Source organism: Myotis daubentonii, chromosome 1 (assembly GCF_963259705.1).
Source record: "Myotis daubentonii chromosome 1, mMyoDau2.1, whole genome shotgun sequence".
NCBI classification, from domain to species: Eukaryota; Metazoa; Chordata; class Mammalia; order Chiroptera; family Vespertilionidae; genus Myotis; species Myotis daubentonii.
Genome location: NC_081840.1, coordinates 74,917,900 through 74,937,700, shown reverse-complemented (window position 1 = coordinate 74,937,700; position 19,801 = coordinate 74,917,900). Strand labels below are relative to the sequence as shown.

The 19,801-nt window shown below is 46.8% G+C and overlaps 1 protein-coding gene across 1 annotated transcript in view; it reads left to right on the top strand.

The window, feature by feature from the left end:
• The window catches only part of TEP1 (telomerase associated protein 1), a 41,862-nt gene extending 28,141 nt beyond the window's left edge, over window positions 1-13,721 (top strand). Inside the window, exons 28-55 of the mRNA XM_059705882.1 lie at window positions 64-156; window positions 708-840; window positions 993-1,143; window positions 1,380-1,513; window positions 1,682-1,770; window positions 2,033-2,147; window positions 2,573-2,813; window positions 3,013-3,136; window positions 4,319-4,443; window positions 4,568-4,667; window positions 4,884-5,039; window positions 5,182-5,394; window positions 5,641-5,794; window positions 5,889-6,101; window positions 6,899-7,059; window positions 7,248-7,361; window positions 8,495-8,602; window positions 8,966-9,098; window positions 9,201-9,277; window positions 9,381-9,513; window positions 9,654-9,790; window positions 9,942-10,066; window positions 11,168-11,311; window positions 11,462-11,558; window positions 12,620-12,725; window positions 12,832-13,037; window positions 13,156-13,260; window positions 13,483-13,721. Coding sequence (XP_059561865.1) covers window positions 64-156; window positions 708-840; window positions 993-1,143; window positions 1,380-1,513; window positions 1,682-1,770; window positions 2,033-2,147; window positions 2,573-2,813; window positions 3,013-3,136; window positions 4,319-4,443; window positions 4,568-4,667; window positions 4,884-5,039; window positions 5,182-5,394; window positions 5,641-5,794; window positions 5,889-6,101; window positions 6,899-7,059; window positions 7,248-7,361; window positions 8,495-8,602; window positions 8,966-9,098; window positions 9,201-9,277; window positions 9,381-9,513; window positions 9,654-9,790; window positions 9,942-10,066; window positions 11,168-11,311; window positions 11,462-11,558; window positions 12,620-12,725; window positions 12,832-13,037; window positions 13,156-13,260; window positions 13,483-13,605 — 3,810 coding nt within the window. The 3' untranslated portion in view covers window positions 13,606-13,721. The remainder of the gene's footprint in view (window positions 1-63; window positions 157-707; window positions 841-992; window positions 1,144-1,379; window positions 1,514-1,681; window positions 1,771-2,032; window positions 2,148-2,572; window positions 2,814-3,012; window positions 3,137-4,318; window positions 4,444-4,567; window positions 4,668-4,883; window positions 5,040-5,181; window positions 5,395-5,640; window positions 5,795-5,888; window positions 6,102-6,898; window positions 7,060-7,247; window positions 7,362-8,494; window positions 8,603-8,965; window positions 9,099-9,200; window positions 9,278-9,380; window positions 9,514-9,653; window positions 9,791-9,941; window positions 10,067-11,167; window positions 11,312-11,461; window positions 11,559-12,619; window positions 12,726-12,831; window positions 13,038-13,155; window positions 13,261-13,482) is intronic.
• Window positions 13,722-19,801: the final 6,080 nt, after the last annotated feature.

The following is a 19,801-nucleotide window of genomic DNA, read 5'->3' as shown; positions in this document are numbered from 1 at the left end:
CCCGGGGGGCTGGCTGTGGGCAGGCTCTCTGGTACCCGTGTTGAGTCTTCTGAGTCTCATCAGATGCGGCTGCTGCTGGTGAAGCGGGGGTCAGCCCTGCCTCTCTACCTGCGCTTGGTCACCGATCACCTGAGGCTCTTCACAATCTATGAGCAGGTTGGTTGAGGATATAACCCCCATTCCTCATCGTCTAAGTCCTAGTCCCACCTCCCCGTCTCTATTCAGCTTCTTTCATTTCCATCCCTCGCCTTCTCCCAGCCTTGTCTGTTGCCATCTTTTTTTTTTTCTTTTTTTTTTTATTTTATATTTTATTGATTTTTCACAGAGAGGAAGGGAGAGAGATAGAGAGTCAGAAACATCGATGAGAGAGAAACATCGACCAGCTGCCTCCTGCACATCTCCCACTGGAGATGTGCCTGCAACCCAGGTACATGCCCTTGACCGGAATCGAACCTGGGACCTTTCAGTCCGCAGGCCGACGCTCTATCCACTGAGCCAAACCGGTTTCGGCAATCTGTTGCCATCTTTGATCAACCCCAACCCTGCTTTTTTTGATCACCTTGCCCCCAACCCTGCGTTTCTTTCACCTGATTTTCTTTCCGTTTCATCCCTTTCCATGGTTTCTCCTGCTGCCCCCTCCCCTCCCTACAACCAAAGCTGCCTCTCCTCTCCCCCCACCGGCTGAAGCCTGTCTCTTCCTCTCCCAGGTGTCTGAGAGACTTCGGACCCTGCCGGCCACTGTCCCCCTGCTGCTGCAGCATACCCTGGGCACCCTGGAGAAAGAGCATGGCCCTAACCTACTTTCCCAAGCCTTGGCCACCCTGGGGGTCACACGTAGCGGTCAGTGCTTGGGGTGGATTGGGAGGCTGAGGGCTCAGAGGTTGGATGACCTTGGTTGAACTGGGGTCTTCTCAAGCAGTGCAAAGAGGGGCTAGATATCCTGGGATGGGGACACTGGTTTGGTGGGGGCCTCAGAGAGCTTGCCTTTTCAGGTCTCACTGTGGACCAGCTGCACGGAGTGCTGAGTGCATGGAAGGTTCTTCCCAGAGGGACCAAGACCTGGGAAGAAGCGGTGGCTGCTGGGAACAGAGGGGACCCCTACCCTATGGGGCCATTTGCCTACCTCGTCCAGAGTCTGCGCAGGTAAGCTGCACCCAGCTGACCTCCTGTGTCTTCCCGTCTTTGCACCAGGGCCCCTTGTGGTCTCTTCTTCACCCTACCCTTCCTCTGCATAGCCACTGACACCTGTCTCCCAGGCCCTGAATGGCTGCCACTTAACTTCCCACTATTTGAGGTGGGAATGGGAGCCCACAGCTGTGCCAGGATGCACACTGACAGGCCTCTCTCTCTTTTTCCTTCTCTCCCGCACACGAGGACAGTTTGCTAGGGGAGGGCCCCCTGGAGCGGCCTGGTGCCAGGCTCTGCCTCCCTGCTGGGCCTCTGAGGACAGTAGCTAAAGGTCGATATGGGAAGAGGCTGGAGCTGGAGAGCACAGCGCACGTCCTCATAGCAGGTAACTAATTAGTCCAGGACACTGAGTGTGGGGCCTTGGCCCCAAGGCTAGGACCACCCACTGCCGCTCCCCAGCACCTCCGTGGGTGGGTGGCTTGCTGTCCTGAGGGATGTGATCTCTGGAGATGCGCCAGGGCTGAATCATCTGTGTCCTTCCTCTGACCTCCAGCTCAGCTCTGGAAGACCTGTGACCCTGATGCCTCAGGCACCTTCCGCACTTGCCCCCCTGAGGCTCTGGGAGACCTGCCTTACCACCTGGTTAGTCCCCACATCCCACAGGCGCCTTCTCCCAAGCACCGACTTTAACAGCTCTGAGACCCCTCTCTCCTTTGACCACCTCTATCACCACTGCCATTACCCCTTCGAACTCCCTCTATTTTTCTCCTTTTGGTTTTCCTGCCCTCCTCTTTCGGGTCCTTGGTCCCAGATCCCAAGTCTAGGTCCCAGCTGCTCAGGCAGGTCCAAGACCCCCTCACCACCCTCTAAAAAGGCCCTAACGAATCCACTCTGGTCCCCTCAGCTCCAGAGCGGGAACCGTGCCCTTCTCGCAAAGTTCCTCACCAGTCTCCATGTGGTGGCTGCACACCTGGAACTGGGTCTGCTCCCTCGGCTTCTGGAAGCCCATGCCCTCTACGGTGAGATGGGTCACAGGTGGCTTCTTCTTTGAGATATGGGGCTCCTGGGTGTGTTCATGGGGGGCCTGCTCAGAGGGAGGTGTCATGGAAAGAACAGTCTAATTTCCATTCCAAGTGGGAAATGCCAAGAGGATGAGCTAGTGAGTCTCGGGAGACCTTTTGCCTAGATCTCTTAGATTAGGGGTTCTCAAACTGCACTTAGTAGGGATACAGCTATCTGGGAAACGTGTTCAAAATGAAGAGCTCTGGTCCATAGATCCTGGTTGCCGAGGTCTGGAGTGGGGCCAGAGATTTGTACTTTTAACAGATGTTCCGGATGTGGGGACAGAGGGCCACCAATTGAGACTTACCATTTTAGATACATGTTTTGGTGCTGGGGCCCATGGGCATCCAGGCTGGCTCCCCAATCTGCATCTCTTCCATAGCTTCCTCAGTTCCTGAAGAGGAACAGCAGCTTCCTGAGGCTGACACTGCTGCATTTCACACCTTCCTGAAGCAGCAGGCTCCGGTCCTCAGTCAGTACCCCCTGCTCCTGCCTCAGCAGGCAGCCAACCAGCCTCTAGACTCGCCTCTTTGCCGCCAGGCCCCCCAGCTCTCCCACCGATGGCACCTCCAGCGCATGCTAAAATGGCTTAATAAACCCCACACCATGGGGGGCCAGCAAAGGTAAGAAACTTAATCCCAGACTCTGGCAAGCCCACCAAAGAGCAATCCGCAGCCTTTCTGAAACTGGACAACAAAGGAGAGATCAGCCAGAGTCACCATTGGAGAGGGGAATCCAGGCATAGAAATGCAGAAATGAATTCCTGTTTGCTTCCTTCCCCTCATTCCTCATTTCCTCCCTTTCTTCCTGCTCTTTCTCTAGCTCCAGCCTGTCCCTGACAGTTTCCTCATCCCCCACAGCGGTGGCCTTCTCCCCCAGTGGGCAAAGAGCTGCCGTGGGCACTGCTAGTGGGACAGTTTACCTATTGGACCTGAGAACCTGGCAGGTATGACACTCAAGATGGGGCAGTTTACCTTCAGAAATGCCTCACAAACTGCCCTGAGACCCTAGACAGGCCAAGCCCACCTGCTGCCACCCTGTTTGATTCAGCAACTTTACTTCACATCAGATCAAAAGGGCTTGGGCAAAAATCAATCACACAGCAAATATTTGCCATACTAGAGGCCCAATGCATGAAGATTTATGCAAGAACGGGCCTTCCTTCCCCTGGCTGCCAGCACTGCCTTTGCTCTGGGCTGGAGCTGCCTTTCTGCCTTCCCATGCTGCCTAGAGGCCTGGAGCAGCACTGAACACCTGCGTCATCACCATGACAACGCAAGTGTCCCACCCTGCCCCCGGCCGCTCAGCACCTGTGTATGCAAATTAACCCACCATCTTTGTTGGGTTAATTTGCATACTCATTCCTGATTGTCTGGTGGGCATTGTGGGGAGCAGTCAATTTGCACCTTTCTCTTTTATTAGTGTAGATACCTTCCGTTCAAGGCACTGTTATAAGCATTGTAAGGAACACAGGGCTTAGGACATTGTCTTTGCCTGCCAAGTGGTTAGTTTGGTTGAAAGGTGACACTTAGCATGTAAAGAGGAACCAAAACATAGCCGCGTCTCATAGATCAGAGCTAAGTTGTACAGTGACCATAGGATATTGGACAGAGAAGAGCAGGCCTTCAGGGTTGGCTGAGGAGGAGCCTGAGCAAAGACATGGGAAGAAGGTCTCCTGTAGATTTCGGGAACAGTTGCAGTAGAGGGTGCTTAAAGGCTGGAGAGATGGGTCTCTCTCTCATCTTCCTACCCATATCATACCTCCCATATGTCTGCATACAAGTCACCCATTCCTCACCCAGACCCATCAAAGTGTTCTCTGATTAGGGATACATATGGAAGTTGGAGTGGGGAACAAAGTGTGACCCCACTTGGATTACCAGGCTCTAGTTGGACCTGAGCTTGGCCTTGGTCTGGAGTGGGGCCCAAAGCTTTGTACTTTTAGCAGGTGTTCCAGATGTGGGGCCAGAGAGCCACACGTGGAGGCTTATGTAGAGAATGTAGAGAGCCAGGGATTCCAGCCCTTCTTGCCATGATCTCCTTTTTGCTTGGGGCTTGGAGTGGCTGGATATGGGGTGGGGGGTTTCAAGGGAGTGTCTGAGTGTGCTTTCCCTACTCACTCTCACAGGAGGAGAAGTCTCTGGTAAGCGGCTGTGATGGGGTCTCCTCTTGTTTGTTCCTCTCGGACAATTCCCTCTTTCTTACTGCCTTTAACGGGCTCCTGGAGCTCTGGGACCTGCAGCATGGTTGTCGGTAAGGGCTCGCCCATGTCTCGGAGTGGGGGCCTTCCCTGTTTGTGGGAAGCCCAGGGAGGGGGGAATGAGGGGAAGCCTGTGGCCAGATGGCCCCGGGGCCTGACTCTGTCTCCCTGGGGTAGGGTGCTGCAGACCAAGGCTCACCAGTACCAAATCACCAGCTGTTGCCTGAGCCCAGACCGCCGGCTGCTGGCCACTGTGTGCCTAGGGGGGTGCCTAAAGGTAATGCCTGGGCTCTATGGCAGTCAGAGTTGCCCTGAGTGCTGCGTCAGCCTGGGAGGTTGCTCTGTCAGTATGGCAGGGGCTGCTGACTGCTTGGCCTGGGGAGGCCTTTCCTGCTGAGGCTGGGGACTGGACAGGGTGGTCCCTGGAGCTCTGGGACCGACGGGCTCAAGCCTCTGTCTCCAGCACCTGATTCCTCCCCTCTCTCTCCTCCAGCTGTGGGACACAGTCCATGGGCAGTTGGCCTCCCAGCACACCTCTCCCAAACCCGTGAATTGTGTTGCATTTCACCCAGAGGGGCAGGTGCTAGCCATAGGCAGCTGGGCTGGCAGCTGCAGCTTCTTCCAGGTGGACGGACTCAAAGTCACCAAGGTGAGAAGGTCCAGTGTGGCCCTGGGGGAGGAACACAGAGGGTGGGAGTGGAAGGCAGGGGATGATGGACATCCACATTTTGTGTCACTTTGGGCTGTGTTGAGAGCAACCCTGACATTTCTGTTTCTACCTCCCCGTGTAGGAACTGGGAGCTCCGGGAGCCTCTGTCTGTACCTTGGCCTTCAATGTGCCTGGGCGGGTTGTGGCCGTGGGCCGGCTGGACAGGATGGTGGAGCTGTGGGCCTGGCAGGAAGGGGCACTGCTGGCTGCCTTCCCTGCCCACCATGGCTTTGTGGCTGCTGCCCTTTTCCTGCGTGCTGGGTGCCAGTTACTGACAGCCGGAGAGGATGGCAAGGTCAGGTGTCAGAGGGCTGGGGGTGGGTTCCAGGGAAGGAGTGGCAAAGGCAGGGAATGTCTGTGGAGGGTGGGCCTTTGTTGAATGGACTGTGGGGATAGCTTGGCTGGTGTGAGCTTCAGGGGGAAGGATGTGGGTGTGAGTACAGGCATCTCTCAGAAGACTGTTTGGAAGGAGGACTTTAAAGGGTGGCTATAACTCTGGGGTGGGAGTGGGGTATCTTTAAACCCTCTTATCGGCCCTCAGGTTCAGGTGTGGTCCGGGTCTCTGGGTCGACCCCGTGGGTGCCTGGGTTCCCTTTCTCTCTCTCCGGCCCTCTCCGTGGCTCTCAGCCCAGATGGTGATCAGGTGGCTGTTGGTTACCGAGCCGATGGCATCAGGATCTACAAAATATCTTCAGGTACAAAGGGAGAAAGGATGGGGTGTTTGAGTTTTTGGAAAGAGACCCCCTCCTTTACAAGTGTCTTCCTCTCTTGTTTTCTCTCCTTCTCTAGGTTCTCAGGGGGCTCAGTGCCAAGCACTAGATGTGGCAGTGACGGCACTGGCCTGGCTGAGCCCCGAGGTGTTGGTGAGCGGCGCCGAAGATGGATCCCTGCAGGGCTGGGCCCTCCGGCAGAGCTCCTTTGAGTCCCTCTGGCTCATGTCCAGATACCAGAAACCTGTGCTGGGCCTGGCCTCCTCCCAGGAACTCTTGGCTTCTGCCTCAGGTACTGCTGGGCAGTGGGCAGGGTTGTGAATCCCTGAAAACACACACACACACACACACACGCATTTTTTTTTTTTTACTTTACAAGTCCTTTTAAATGCATTTATCTTGCACAATTGGTCTAGACAAGTGTTCGGCAAACTCATTAGTCAACAGAGCCAAATATCAACAGTACAACGATTGAAATTTCTTTTGAGAGCCAAATTTTTTAAACTTAAACTATATAGGTAGGTACATTGTTATTAACTTAATTAGGGCACTCCTAAGGCTTAGGAAGAGCCACACTCAAGGGGCCAAAAAGCCACATTTTGTTGACCACGGGTCTAGACTGTTTCTTCTTGTTCTTTAACCCTGATTCTGGGACCTCTTTGCAATGTCTACGATCCTTTGAGTTTCTGCCCAGTGAGAGACTTTACTGTGTAAATGGATGGGTGTCCCTCAGGAGGGGAGAGAAATGTGGAGGTGAGAATGCAGAGTGGCCTCAGTCCTCTCTCGGTAGAAGGCTTGGTCCCAGTGACACTGGACACTGGGAAGGGGAGTGTCTGGAGGTGCAGCAGGGAGCTAGAGAGAGGCAGCTGCAGAGCCGGGGCTGGGAGTGCCTGGCATCCTGTCCTGTGTACTCAAGTGATGGCTGACCCTTGTCCAGGGCCTCTGCACAGCCCGTGATCACTCCTCCCTCCCTTGGAGCTGTGCCCTCCTCCTGGCCCTCAGTCCCCATGATTGCCTTCGTCTTTGGCCTCCGGGCTAGTCTTGCTTCCGCTTTCAGGGAATCTTCCTCTCTCCCTCTTTCCATTGCAGAGGATTTCACAGTGCGGCTATGGCCACGGCAGTTGCTGACACTGCCACAAAAGGCAGAACTCTTTCCCTGTGCCACCGAATTGTGGGGACATACGGGCCCCGTAAACTGCTGTAGCTTCAGCACTGATGGGTGCCGCCTGGCCACCGGGGGCCGGGATCGGGTGAGCCACTCTCCCTCCACCCCCAGTTCCTGAACAGCCCAATTTCTGTTGCTTCCTCCAGCTTTTTGCTTGACCTGCCCTCCTTCCTTCCGTAATACTCTCTCCATGAAACTTCTTGTCTGTAATGGCCCTGGTGCTCCTCCCTCCCTCCCATGGTCCTAACTCTTCATCTTTTGGGACCTATCCAGAGTCTACTCTGCTGGGATGTGAGGACACCCACAGCCCCTGTTCTGGTTCACTCCTTCCATGCCTGTCACCGTGACTGGGTCACTGGCTGTGCCTGGACCAAAGGCAACCTGCTGGTGAGTGAAGAGAAGGGGTGTGAAGCTCAGCAGGGTTCCTGGGGGAGGACAACACCCCCCATCTGATCCTTTCCTGACACCCGTTTAGAATAGTAATAGCTAACACCTGGCGTGGCTCAGTGGTTGAGTGCTGACCTATGAACCAGGAGGTCATGGTTCTATTTCCAGTCAGGGCACATGGCCTGGGTTGCAGGTTCATCCCCAGAGTGGGGTTGTGCAGGAGGCAGCCGATCAATGATTTTCTCTCATCATTGATGTTTATATCTCTCTCCCTCTCCTTTCCTCTCTGAAATCAATAAAAATATATTTGAAGAATTAGTAATAGCTAACATTTATTGAACGGTGAGTATGTGCCATGCATTGGATTAAGCTCATTGCGTATATTGTCTCATTTAATCTTTACAACACCCTGTAAAGTAGATACTGCTATCATCTGTTTCACAGACAAGAACACTGAGTTCAGACAGATCAAAGGACATTTCCAAGGCCATGGAAGTGATAAAGCTAAGCCAGTAAACTTTCTGATGAGAAAGCTCTTGCTCTTGACAAGAACACAAAACTGTCTCCCAAGGGTTTAGGATGCCCCATCCCTGCAGTAAAGGGTGCTACTGTTATTTCTTTGGTCTAAGGCAACACTCAAGGTTGGGGAAGCCTAGCTTTCCAATGGAGAGTACCCATGTTCTCAAATAGAGATGGGAAAGGAGAGAGTAAGCTGAATAGACTTGTCATACTTTGTCCTTCTCCTGCCTTCTAGGCAGCCACACCTTTCCTTGGCATTGCAGACTTTTCACCTTGGTCTGGATTTGTTGACTGACAGTGCGTTAATAACAAGGACAATGGCTACTATTTATTCATTGCTCATTGTGTACCAGGCAGCTGTGCTAAATCCTTCTCTATAGATGCATCAACCCCACAGCAACCAAGGCAGATAGGTGAGCTGTCATTATCCTGGTTGGATAAAAACCTAAGGCTCAGAGAGATGAACTTGCCCCAGGTCACAAAGTAATGAATGGTGGAGCTAGGATTTGAACCCAGGATAGCCGTGCTCTCAGTCACAAGGTGTACTGCCCTCCATTATATATATACAAAAATGCTAGAGGGATGCTGATTCTCCCTCTCCTTTGACTCTGCAGATCTCCTGCTCCAGTGATGGCTCTGTGGGGCTGTGGGACCCAGAGTTGGGACAGCAGCTTGGTTATTTCCTGGGTCATCAGAGTGCTGTCAGCGCCGTAGTGGCCGTGGTGAGAAGGCAATACAGAGTTTCCTGGGGTCTCTGGGAAGACCAAGGGTGCTTTGGGAGACTGGATGCATTGGGTATCTAACCCCACAGGCAAAGAGGTATAAATAATGAGGTATTTGGGCCTGGATTAGAGCAGGATTAGGGTGTTGAGGCTGAGAGTTGGTGTGAAGGGAGGGCAAGCATGAAAACACAGCATCTTAAATTTATGACCTTGTGGGAGGATTGCAGCCATGAACCCCCCAGTTTTAGGCCCCCAGTTCTCCTCACTCTTTAAAATCTTCTAAACCCCTGGTGCTCAGCCCACAGCTCTGTGGTGGGGTTGGACTTCCCATGTCTTGCTTAGTGTGACTCTGCTCTGGGGCAGGAGGAGCACGTGGTGTCTGTGGGCCGGGATGGAACCTTGAAAGTGTGGGACCATCAGGGAGTGGAGCTGACCAGCATCCCTGCTCACTCAGGACCCATCAGCCATTGTGCAGCTGCTCTGGAGCCCCATGCAGGTGATGAGATGTCAGCTACCTTCCCTCCCCTGCTGCCTCTTCCCCTTTCCCCGGTGTCTCCCCTTCTTCTCTTCTTCTCACTCATTCTCCGTGTCTTATCAGCTTGCCAACCTGGGTCAGAGCTTCTGGTGGTGACTGTTGGACTGGATGGGCTCACACGGTTGTGGCACCCGCTCTTGGTGAGTTTCCTGAAAGGATAGGTGGGGGAGGTAGAGAAGGTATAGCGGGATAACCTTCTGTGTGTCCATCCCCTATTGTCCCATCTCCATCCTTTCTTCCTAGGTGTTTCAAACACATACCCTACTGGGACACAGTGGCCCAATCAATGCAGCTGCTGTTTCAGAGGCCTCAGGCCTCCTGCTGACCTCCTCAGAGGATGGTTCCATACGGCTCTGGCAGGTACCGAAGGAAGCAGGTGAGTGAGGTGCGGAGAGAGGCAAGGTATGAAAGAGGGTTGTGTAGCTGGGACCAAGAAGGTCAAGGGTAGCCCGATATCTCCTCTTGTTTCCCAGCAAAGGTTCAGCTCCTAATGAATCCCACTGCTCTCTTCTCCAGATGAGGCAAATATACCTAGGAGTCCTGCAGCCATCACAGCTGTGGCCTGGGCCCCTGATGGTTCTGTGGCAGTGTCTGGGAATCAAGCTGGAGAACTAACCTTATGGCAAGAAGCTAAGGCGGTGGCCACAGTACAGGTGAGTTGGCACTCTCAGTTCATTGTCTATGTGAATTCTGCCCCTGCTATGTATTTAATGGCCTGGGTTGGAGGTTGCCTAGATGCCTGGGAGAGGAAAGAGGGTGAATCCTGGCTTCTCAGAAATACTGAAATGAAGTTGTGCACACCAGGCTCCTGGCCGCATCAGTGCTCTAATCTGGTACTCGGCAAACACCTTGGTCGTTGTCAGTGCTGATGAAAAAGTCAGCGAGTGGCAAGTGGAACTGCGGAGGGATTCAACACCCAGAAATTTCAGGTGAAACAAAGCAGCGGGTTAATGTGGTAGGAACGGTAGTCTCCTTACACCCAGGATTTTACTCAACTCACTGCACCTCTGCTTTTGAACTAGGTCAATGGGATGTTAGTTGTTAGGCAGAAAAAAGTCCCTAGGAAACTGTTTTCTGCTCCCAGTCATCTCAATTTAAATAATAATTAGCCTACTTGATGCTAAGCTCTGGGTCAGGCAATATGAATTTAACGGTGTTAATTAAGAGAGTGACAGTAGAGGAGTGTGCATATAAGTAAACTGCCAACAGTATTTAGAGTGATTAGTACTACAATAAATATATATAAATATATATAAATATATTTGTGTATATATGTGTGTGTGTGTGTGTGTACACACACACACACACACACACACATAATCTGGGGCTGCAGAATTGGAGAAATTTACATTTTACATAAGAGTTGCTATTTGAGGTTGGCCTTAAAGGATGAATAGGAGTTTTCTGTACCAGTAAGGGAAGGGAATGGAGTTGTAGGAAGAGGAAGTAGCATTAACAAGTGGCACGGAGCCATGAGAGTGCGTGGTGTATTCTGAGTACGCACAGCCAAGTCTTTGTGTTCTTGGTGGGAGGTGGAGGTGGGAAATTAGATTGAGAAGATAAACCAGGCTGTAGAGGTGGTAAGAATTTTGAGCAGAATAATTATCTGGATTTTAGAAAGAGAACTTGGGTGGCAGTAAGGAGGATGGAGAGTAGTAGAGAGATGCCTAAGGTAGGGAGACCACTTTTATAGCAGTTGCTATAGTCAGGGGAGACATAATGTGGGTCCTGACCAGGGACAGTGGGGATGAGAAGGAGAGATACAGATTTAGGCATGTGCTACAAGTAGGATCCACAGTGCTTACTGATCACTTGGAGGTCAGAAGGGAAGGAAAAGGCAAGAATGTTAGAGATTCCTTGTTTGAGCAAGTAAGGGGAAGATGATGATGAATCCTGATATAAGAAAAACAGGAAGAGGAATAGAATTTGTAGGGACGACAATACATTTTGTTTTCTACTTCACTGAGGAGCCTCAGAGAGGTGGACTAAAGTAGGCTCTTTCTCCTCCCATGTGCCTTTTTGAGCTACAGTCTCCGCCTGAACCGAGTTCTGCAGGAGGACTTAGGGTTCCTGACAGGTGTGGGCCTGGCCCCTGATGGCCACTCCCTCATCTTGGCCACGGCGGATTTGCAAATATTGCACTTGAAGCCAGGGGATGCTCCCTCTGAAATCTGGTAAGATCCAAAATGTAGTTTCCTCTCAGGCTGGAGAAACAGGGGGAAGGGGTGAGTGGTTACCCTGAGATTGGGTCTGACTGAGAACAAGCACTGGGGTCTTACAGTCAGGCGTTCCTGGGCTCAGCCTCTTTCTTTCTGGTAAACCAGGCGTGACTACACAGAACATCCTATGATGCTGTCCACCCACCAGGACTATGGTGTGTTTGCCCTGCAGCCAATGGCCCCTGGAGTTCTTTCTGTCTTAGTAAGTCCTGTTTGGGTGTGTGTTAAAATAAATATTTGCCCAGAACCAATATTTTAAAACCTTGGGGCCACAATGGAGGATAAGAGAGAGGGAAAGGCAGTTGGTTCCAAATCTTCTCTTCCTTCAACTGGAACAGCTATACTTAAGCACATTGTATATTGACTTTCCCTCTAAGATTTCATTGATACAAAAAGAAATTCTAGTGTTTAAGAAAAATCATAGGAAACCATAAATCTAGGTGTTTTCTTAATTGTATTTTTTGTCTCTTACCACTATATTAGTGTCTGGAACAATACAGACATATCTCATAGATATTATTTTGAGCAAAAGAAGCCAGACACCAAAGAGTATGTATTACATGATTTCACTTAAATGAAGCTTAAGAACAAGCAAAATTAGTTTATAGTGACAGAAGTCAGAATATTGTTAGCTCTCGGGGTAGAGGTCTCTGGTATTGACTGGGAAGGGGCATGAGGCAGCTTTCCAACGTGGTGGAAATGTTCTACGTCTTGATCTGGGCAATGATTGCATGGATGTGCAAAAATTCATTGAGATACACAGTTAAGATTTGTGCACTTTACTATATATGGGTTACAATTTAAAAAAAAAATCCTGACCAGCTCTAGCTGGTTTGGCTCTGTGGATAGAGCATTGGCCTGGGGACTGAAGGGTCCCAGGTTCGATTCCAGCCAAAGGCACATGCCCAGGTTGAGGGCGTGCAGGAGCCAGTCAATGATTCTCTCTCATCATTGATGTTTCTATCTCTTGCTTCCTCTCCCTTCCTCTCTGAAGGAAGGAAGGAAGGAAGGAAGGAAGGAAGGAAGGAAGGAAGGAAGGAAGGAGGGAGGGAGGGAGGGAGGGAAGGAAGGAAGGAAGGAAGGAAGGAAGGAAGGAAGGAAGGAAGGAAGGAAGGAAGGAAGGAAGGAAGGAAGGAAGGAAACAAATAAATGAATGAATGAATAAATAAATCCTGACCAGTCCAGAAGAGAAAACAGTTGCTTTTGTCTGGGCTGGGGTAAGTGGCACAAGTAGGCTAAACAAAATGACCTGTCCTTTCACAGAGGCAAAAGGAGTCTGGAGAGTTTGAAGAGCGCCTGGACTTTGATCTGAACTTAGAGAATCCCAGTGGGACCCTAATATCAGTAACACAGGCCAAACCTGAATCTGGTGAGTGGTGAGGGGAGGACACAAGGAATCTAGAGGTGGCCTAGGGGAGGATGGTGGACCCTTTAAAGCTCAAGATCTGGCTCTAACTCTGCCCTTGGAATGGCAGAGTCCTCGTATTTGTGTGCCAGCTCCGATGGGATGCTGTGGAACCTAGCCAAATGCACCTTAGAAGGAGAATGGACCACAGGTAACATCTGGCAGAAAACAGTACAAATGCCTGAAACCCAAACTCCAGAAACAGACCCATCTGTGTATTGTGACATGGTGAGCTGGCCAACAACCCCATGTCTAAAGACACGGCAGCGTAAAAAGGTGAGTTTGAGGGAAGGGTTACAAATACAGGGGATGAGGCTCTAGGTCTGATCCTGATGCTTTCTCGACTAAGGCGGGCCCACAAGAACTCACCATACATTTCCCCTTCCTCTCTAAGATTCACTCAGGCTCTGTTACAGCCCTCCATGTGCTGCCTGAGTTGCTGGTGACGGCTTCGAAGGACAGAGATGTTAAGCTGTGGGAGAGACCCAGTATGCAACTGGTAAGTGTGCGTATGTGCAAGGAGGGCTGAAAGGATGTCACAAGGGAGCAAACCAGGGATAAGAAAGTTCAAAAGATCAAAATTTTATTTCTTCTGTCCTTCTTGCAATAATATGGGACTAACCTGTTCTAAATAAAAAGCATTAATGTGAGAGAAAAACAGGGTAGTAAGGAGGCCCTCGGCTTGTAGTTCTCATCTCCCTCTTTTTCGTTCACATTGTAGCTGGGCCTGTTCCGGTGCGAAGGGGCAGTGAGCTGCCTGGAGCCTTGGCTGGGGCCTGACTCTGCCCTGCAGCTCGCAGTGGGAGACACACAGGGCAATGTATACTTTCTGTCCTGGGAATGAAGATGCACTACTCAGGGCAGAGGTACCATTTGTGCTGGAGGTGCAAGCCTGAAGACACTGGTGGAAACTTTCTTGATAAAATTATAAAAATAAAGTATCAGGAAATTTCAAGTACAGTCCTGCCTGAGTTCTCATGTGGATTTGGACCAACTGGGAAGAAAATGGATGTTATAATGTTTCTTTTCTGATTTAAGATGATTTTTTACTAGAACTGCAAGAAAGTGAACCAGATCTTTAGTGGATATTCTTTGAAACTAGGCTTTAAAATTCTTGTGTCATTTGCTGGGCCGGGGAGCCCAAGATACCACTCCTTCCTGGAGGAGGAATGAAAGTGATGTTGGCCAGCACTGAACTGGAGACCTCTCACTTGGTCAAGAAAAAATAAGGGAAGGAAGAGTAAGTCGATAGTGCCCCTAGTAAGGGCCTTTAGAAAGAACTGGGATAGAAGTGGGAAAGCACTAGGTTCCTCTTAGAGAAACAGTCCCATCTACCAGAACTAACTGCCCAGATGAGCATTGAAAGCAGACGGAGTCTTCTGGCTTTCACAGCCTCTGCCGGAACAGCAGCAGCCACGTGGCTTGCAAGCATAAGTCAGTACAATCATCTGCATTTTTTAAAATATATTTTTTATTGATTTCAGAGAGGAAGGGAGAGGGAGAGAGAGATAGAAACATCAATGATGAGAGAGAATCATTGATTGGCCGCCTCCTGCATGCCCCACACTGGGATTGAGCCCACAACCTGGACATGTGCCCTGACCGGAATAGAATCATGACCTGCTGATTCATAGGTTGACATTCAACCACTGAGCCACACCAGCTGGGATCATCTGCATTCTTGGAAGAGATCACAAAAATGTATCTTCCAAATTCAAGTTCACAAAGGTTAAAATAAGTTGAAAGGGGGAAGCTTTTACTTACAGACTTACCAGAGACTATGATCCTCTTAAGTAAAAGTTATAGAACCTTCTTATTTTCCTGTAATTCTGTCCTTTGGAAGAAGAAGTTACCTGAGGCTCTTTCTTTCTATGGGTGAAACAAGGATTAAGGGTCTTCTGTGTCCAAGAATTCAAGAACTTGTATGTGATAAGCCAGGGCTATTACAGGATGTTGTCCTGGGTTATGATAGGGTTCTTTCAGAGAAATACAACTGCACTCTGGTCTAGAAATGAGATTTGGGGACTTGAGTGGGATATTTTGTTCTTATTTCACCGATTCCAGATTTTACATGGAGAAATCACCTGAGGGACTTGGCCTTATTTCTCCCCATGCCTCATGGTCTCCCTCACCCAGAGGATAAAGACATAAGGAACACCCTGTAGACATTTTTCAATTCTCTTGGTTATATACCTAGGAGTGGAATTGGTATATCATGTGGTAACTCTAACTATTTGAGGAACTGCCAAACTATTCTTCAAAGCAGCTACACCATTTTTACATTCTCGTGTAATATATGAGAATTCCAATTCATCCACACCTTCACCAACTTGTTATTGTTGGTCTTTATTATTATAGTCTTCTAGTGGGTGTCAAGTGGTATCTCATTGTGGTTTTGATTTGCATTTTCCTAATAAATGTTGAACATCTTTTCACGTGCTTATTGGAATCTGTATTTCTTCTTCAAGGAAATGTCCATTCAAATCCTTGGTTTTTATTTGGATTATTTGTCTTTATCTTTGAATTGTAAGATTTTTTTCTATATTCTGGATATTAGATTCTCATCAAATTATAATTTGCAAGTATTTTCTCCCATTTTTAGGTTATCTTTTCACCTTTTTTAAAGGGGAGGACTGGCTCTTTTTCTTTTTTAAAAATTGATTTTAGAGAGGGAGGAAGAGAAACATTGATGTGAAAGAGATACATCAGTCAGTTGCCTCCTGCATGTGCCCCAACAAGGGATCAAACCCACAACCTACATATGTACCCTGACCAGGAATCGAACCTTCAGTCTTCCAGTGCATAGGATAACACTCCAACTAAGCCATACTGACAGGGCATCTTTTTACTTTCTTGATAGTGTTCTTTGATGTATAAAAGTTTTGAATTATGATGAAGACTAATTTTATTATTTTCTTTGGTTGCTTATGTTATTAATATCATATTTCAGAGACTATTGCCTAACCAAAGTCACAAATCTATCCCTGTATTTCCTAAGAATTTTATAGACTTAGCTCTTATATTTAGATCTTTGATACATTTTGAGTTAATTTTTGCATAGAGTGTGAGGTAGTATGCCAAACTGATTACTTTGCATGTGGATATCCAAGCACCATTTATTGAAAAGAATATTCTTAATAGTCCTAGCATCCTGTTGAAATCAGTTGACCATAGATATATGGGTCTATTTCTGGACTCTTAATTTTATTGACCTATGTTATCTTTATGCCATTACCACACTGTCTTAACTGTAGCATTGGTAGTAAGTTTTGAAGTCAGGAAGTGTGAGTCTTCCAACTTTGTTCTTTTTCAAGATTGTTTTGGCTATTCGAGTTCCCTTTGCAATTCCATATGGACTTTAGGTTTTTCTTGTTCATTTGTGCAAAAAAGACTGTTGGAATTTTGATAGGAATTTCATTGAATCTGTAGATTGCTTTGGGGGAGTATTATCATCTTAATAGTATTAAGTCTTCTAATCCATGAACAGAGTGTTTTTATTTATTTAGGTCTTAAACTTCTTTCAACAATGTACTATAATTTACAGTGTACAAGTTTTGCACTTCTTTGGTTAAATCTATTCCTAATTATTTTTACATTTTGATGCTATTGTAAATGGAATTATTTTCTTAATTCCCTTTTCAGATTATTCATTTGTGTATAGAAATAAAGTTGATTTTTGTATATTGTCTATATCCTGCAACTTTGTTGAACTTATTACTTCTAATTTCTTTTTATGTGTATGTATTCTTTAGGGCTTTTTATATATATTAGATAACCTTCAAATATATAGTCTTACCTCTTCTTTTTCAATCTGGATGCCTTTTTATTCTCTTTTCCTTATCTAATTACTCTGGCTAGAATCCTGTACAACATTGAATGGAAGTGGTGAGCGCAGACATTTTGGTCTTGTTCCTGATCTTAGGGCTTTCAGTCTTTCTGTGGGTTTTTCATAGATATCCTTTATTAAGTTGAAGTTCCCTTCCATTCTTAGTTTGTTGAATGCTTTTCATGAAGGGTGTTGATGTCACCAAATGCTGTTTTGCATCTAATAAGATGGTCATGTGATTTATGTCCTCCATTAGTTGATTTTCTTATGTTGAACCAACCTTGCATTCCAGTAATCTCACTTGGTCATGGTGTATAATCCATCCTTTTTATAGCTTGCTGGTTTAAACTTGTTTGTATTGTGTTTTTATATCTATATTTTTAAGGGATATTGGTCTATAGTTTGCTTTTCTTGTGATACCTACTTGTTTTAGTTCCATACTCCTTTATAGAATGTGTTGGGAAGTATTCCCTTCTCTCCTATTTTTTGGAAAAAGCATGTAATCTACTCAATTTTAACAGCAGCAGTCTTTCAGTAAGTGAATATATTTAACTATTTCCTTATCTATGGAAATTTTTGCATAGAACAATGCTACAGTGACATCACCCATGAAAACATGTACATCTGTAATTTTTACAGATTGTGTACATATTATTTTCCTTATTTACTTTTTAGTTTTTTTAAAATGTTTTTATTGATTTTTAGAGAGGAAGGGAGAGGGATAAATAGAAACATCGATGAGAGAGAAACATCATCAATCAGCTGCCTCCTGAATGCCCCCTTCTGGGGATCAAGCCCAAAACCTGGGCACGTGCCCTGACTGGAATCAAACCAGCAACCTCTTGGTTCATGGGTTGATGCTCAACCACTGAGTCACACCTGCCAGACTGGGTGTCTACATTTTAAATTTTGGTATTGGTAGTCTGGCCTCTCTAAAAAGTTGTAGGCTAAAGTTTTCATTTAAATAATCTTCATTGTTATAGGCATATAGATCAATGGAATAGAATAGAGAGCCCAGAAATCGGCCCGAACCAATATGCTCAATTAATATTTGACAAAGGAGGCAAGAACATACAATGGAGCCAAGATAGTCTCTTCAACAAATGGTGTTGGGAAAATTGGACAGATATATGCAAGAAAATGAAACTAGACCACCAACTTACACCATACACAAAAATAAACTCAAAATGGATAAAGGACTTAAATGTACGACAGGAAACCATAAAAATTCTAGAAGAATCCAAAGGCAACAAAATCTCAGACATATGCCAAAGCAATTTCTTCACTGATACAGCTCCTAGGGCACTTGAAACTAAAGAAAAAATGAACAAATGGGACTACATCAAAATAAAAAGCTTCTGCACAGCAAAAGAAACCATCAACAAAACAACGAGAAAACCCACTGTGTGGGAAAACATATTTGCCAATGTCATATCTGATAAGGGCCTAATCTCCAAAATTTATAGGGAACTCATACAACTTAACAAAAGGAAGATAAACAATCCAATCAAAAAATGGGCAAAGGACCTAAATAGACACCTTTCAAAAGAGGACATTCAGAAAGCCAAGAGACATATGAAAACATGCTCAAAGTCACTAATCATCCGAGAGATGCAAATCAAAACAACAATGAGGTACCATCTCACACCTGTCAGAATGGCTATCATCAACAAATCAACAAACGACAAGTGCTGGAGAGGATGTGGAGAAAAAGGAACACTTGTGCACTGCTGGTGGGAATGCAGACTGCTGCAGCCACTATGGAAGACAGTATGGAGTTTCCTTAAAAAACTGAAAATGGAACTCCCATTTGACCCTGTGATCCCACTTCTAGGAATATATCCCAAGAAATCAGAAACACCAATCAGAAAGGATATATGCACCCCTATGTTCATAGCAGCACAATTCACCATAGCTAAGATCTGGAAACAGCCTAAGTGCCCATCAGTAGATGAATGGTTTAGAAAACTGTGGTACATCTACACGATGGAATACTATGCTGCTCTAAAAAGGAAGGAACTCTTACCATTTGCAACGTCATGGATGGAACTGGAGAGCATTATGCTAAGTGAAATAAGCCAGTCAATGAAGGAAAAATACCACATGATCTCACTCATTCATGGACAATAGAGACCATTATAAACTTTTGAACAATAATAGATACAGAGGCAGAGCTGCCTCAAACAGATTGTCAAACTGCAGCGGGAAGGCCGGGGAGGGTTGGGGGGCAGGAGGTAGGGGGGTAAGAGATCAACTAAAGGACTTGTATGCATGCATATAAGCATAACCAATGGACATAAGACACTGGGGGATAGGGGAGGCTAGGGGACTGTCTAGGGCGGGGGGATAAAATGGACACATATGTAATACCCTTTGTAATACTTTAAGCAATAAAAAAAAAATAAAAAAAAATAAATAATCTTCATTGTTACTTAAGGAACTGTGTTATGTGTGTTTATCTGTGTTGGAAGTGATTACTAATAACCAGAAAGTCTTTGGATCTGACTTGGACCTTGGTACTTCTTAGATTGAACAAAGATACATGAAAACTCATTCGACTTCTCGCCTCTCCTCCCCAAGATATATCTAGGCTTAGTGACAGTCCTCCAAATGCTTTCTAAATTTCTGGACATCTGTTGAGTCCTAAAATACAAAATGGTGGGAGACCTGGTGTGCAGTTGATAAACAGGGAAAAAGGCAAGTGAGAAGATCGGATTGGGAAAAAAGGACCAATTCAGACTTTGCTGCTTCTCTTCTTGTAATAATAACCAACAAATTCCAGTTTGCAGAAAAATTGAATTAAATGGTAAAAAGTAATAGCCTAAATTAGTAATATTCCTCAATGCACAGAGCTATTCTGCTGTGAAAGAACAGGATCCCACAGGGATATAATGTACAGCATAGGGAATATAGTCAATAGTATCATAGTAACTTTGTATAGTGACAAATGGTTACTAGATTTTTTATGGTGATCACTTCATAAGGTATATGAATATTGACTAACAATGTTGTACACCTGAAACTCACATGATGTTATATGTATGCCAGCTATACTTTAATAAAAAATTTTTAAAAAGAAAGAAAAAGAAAAGAAACAATCCCCAGGATCCTAGATACCTGTGAGATACAAAGAATAATTATACTTTCTGTCCTGGAAATGAAGATACACTAACATCAGAAGAACTATGTGCTTGCAGAAGTAAAGCCCAAAGAA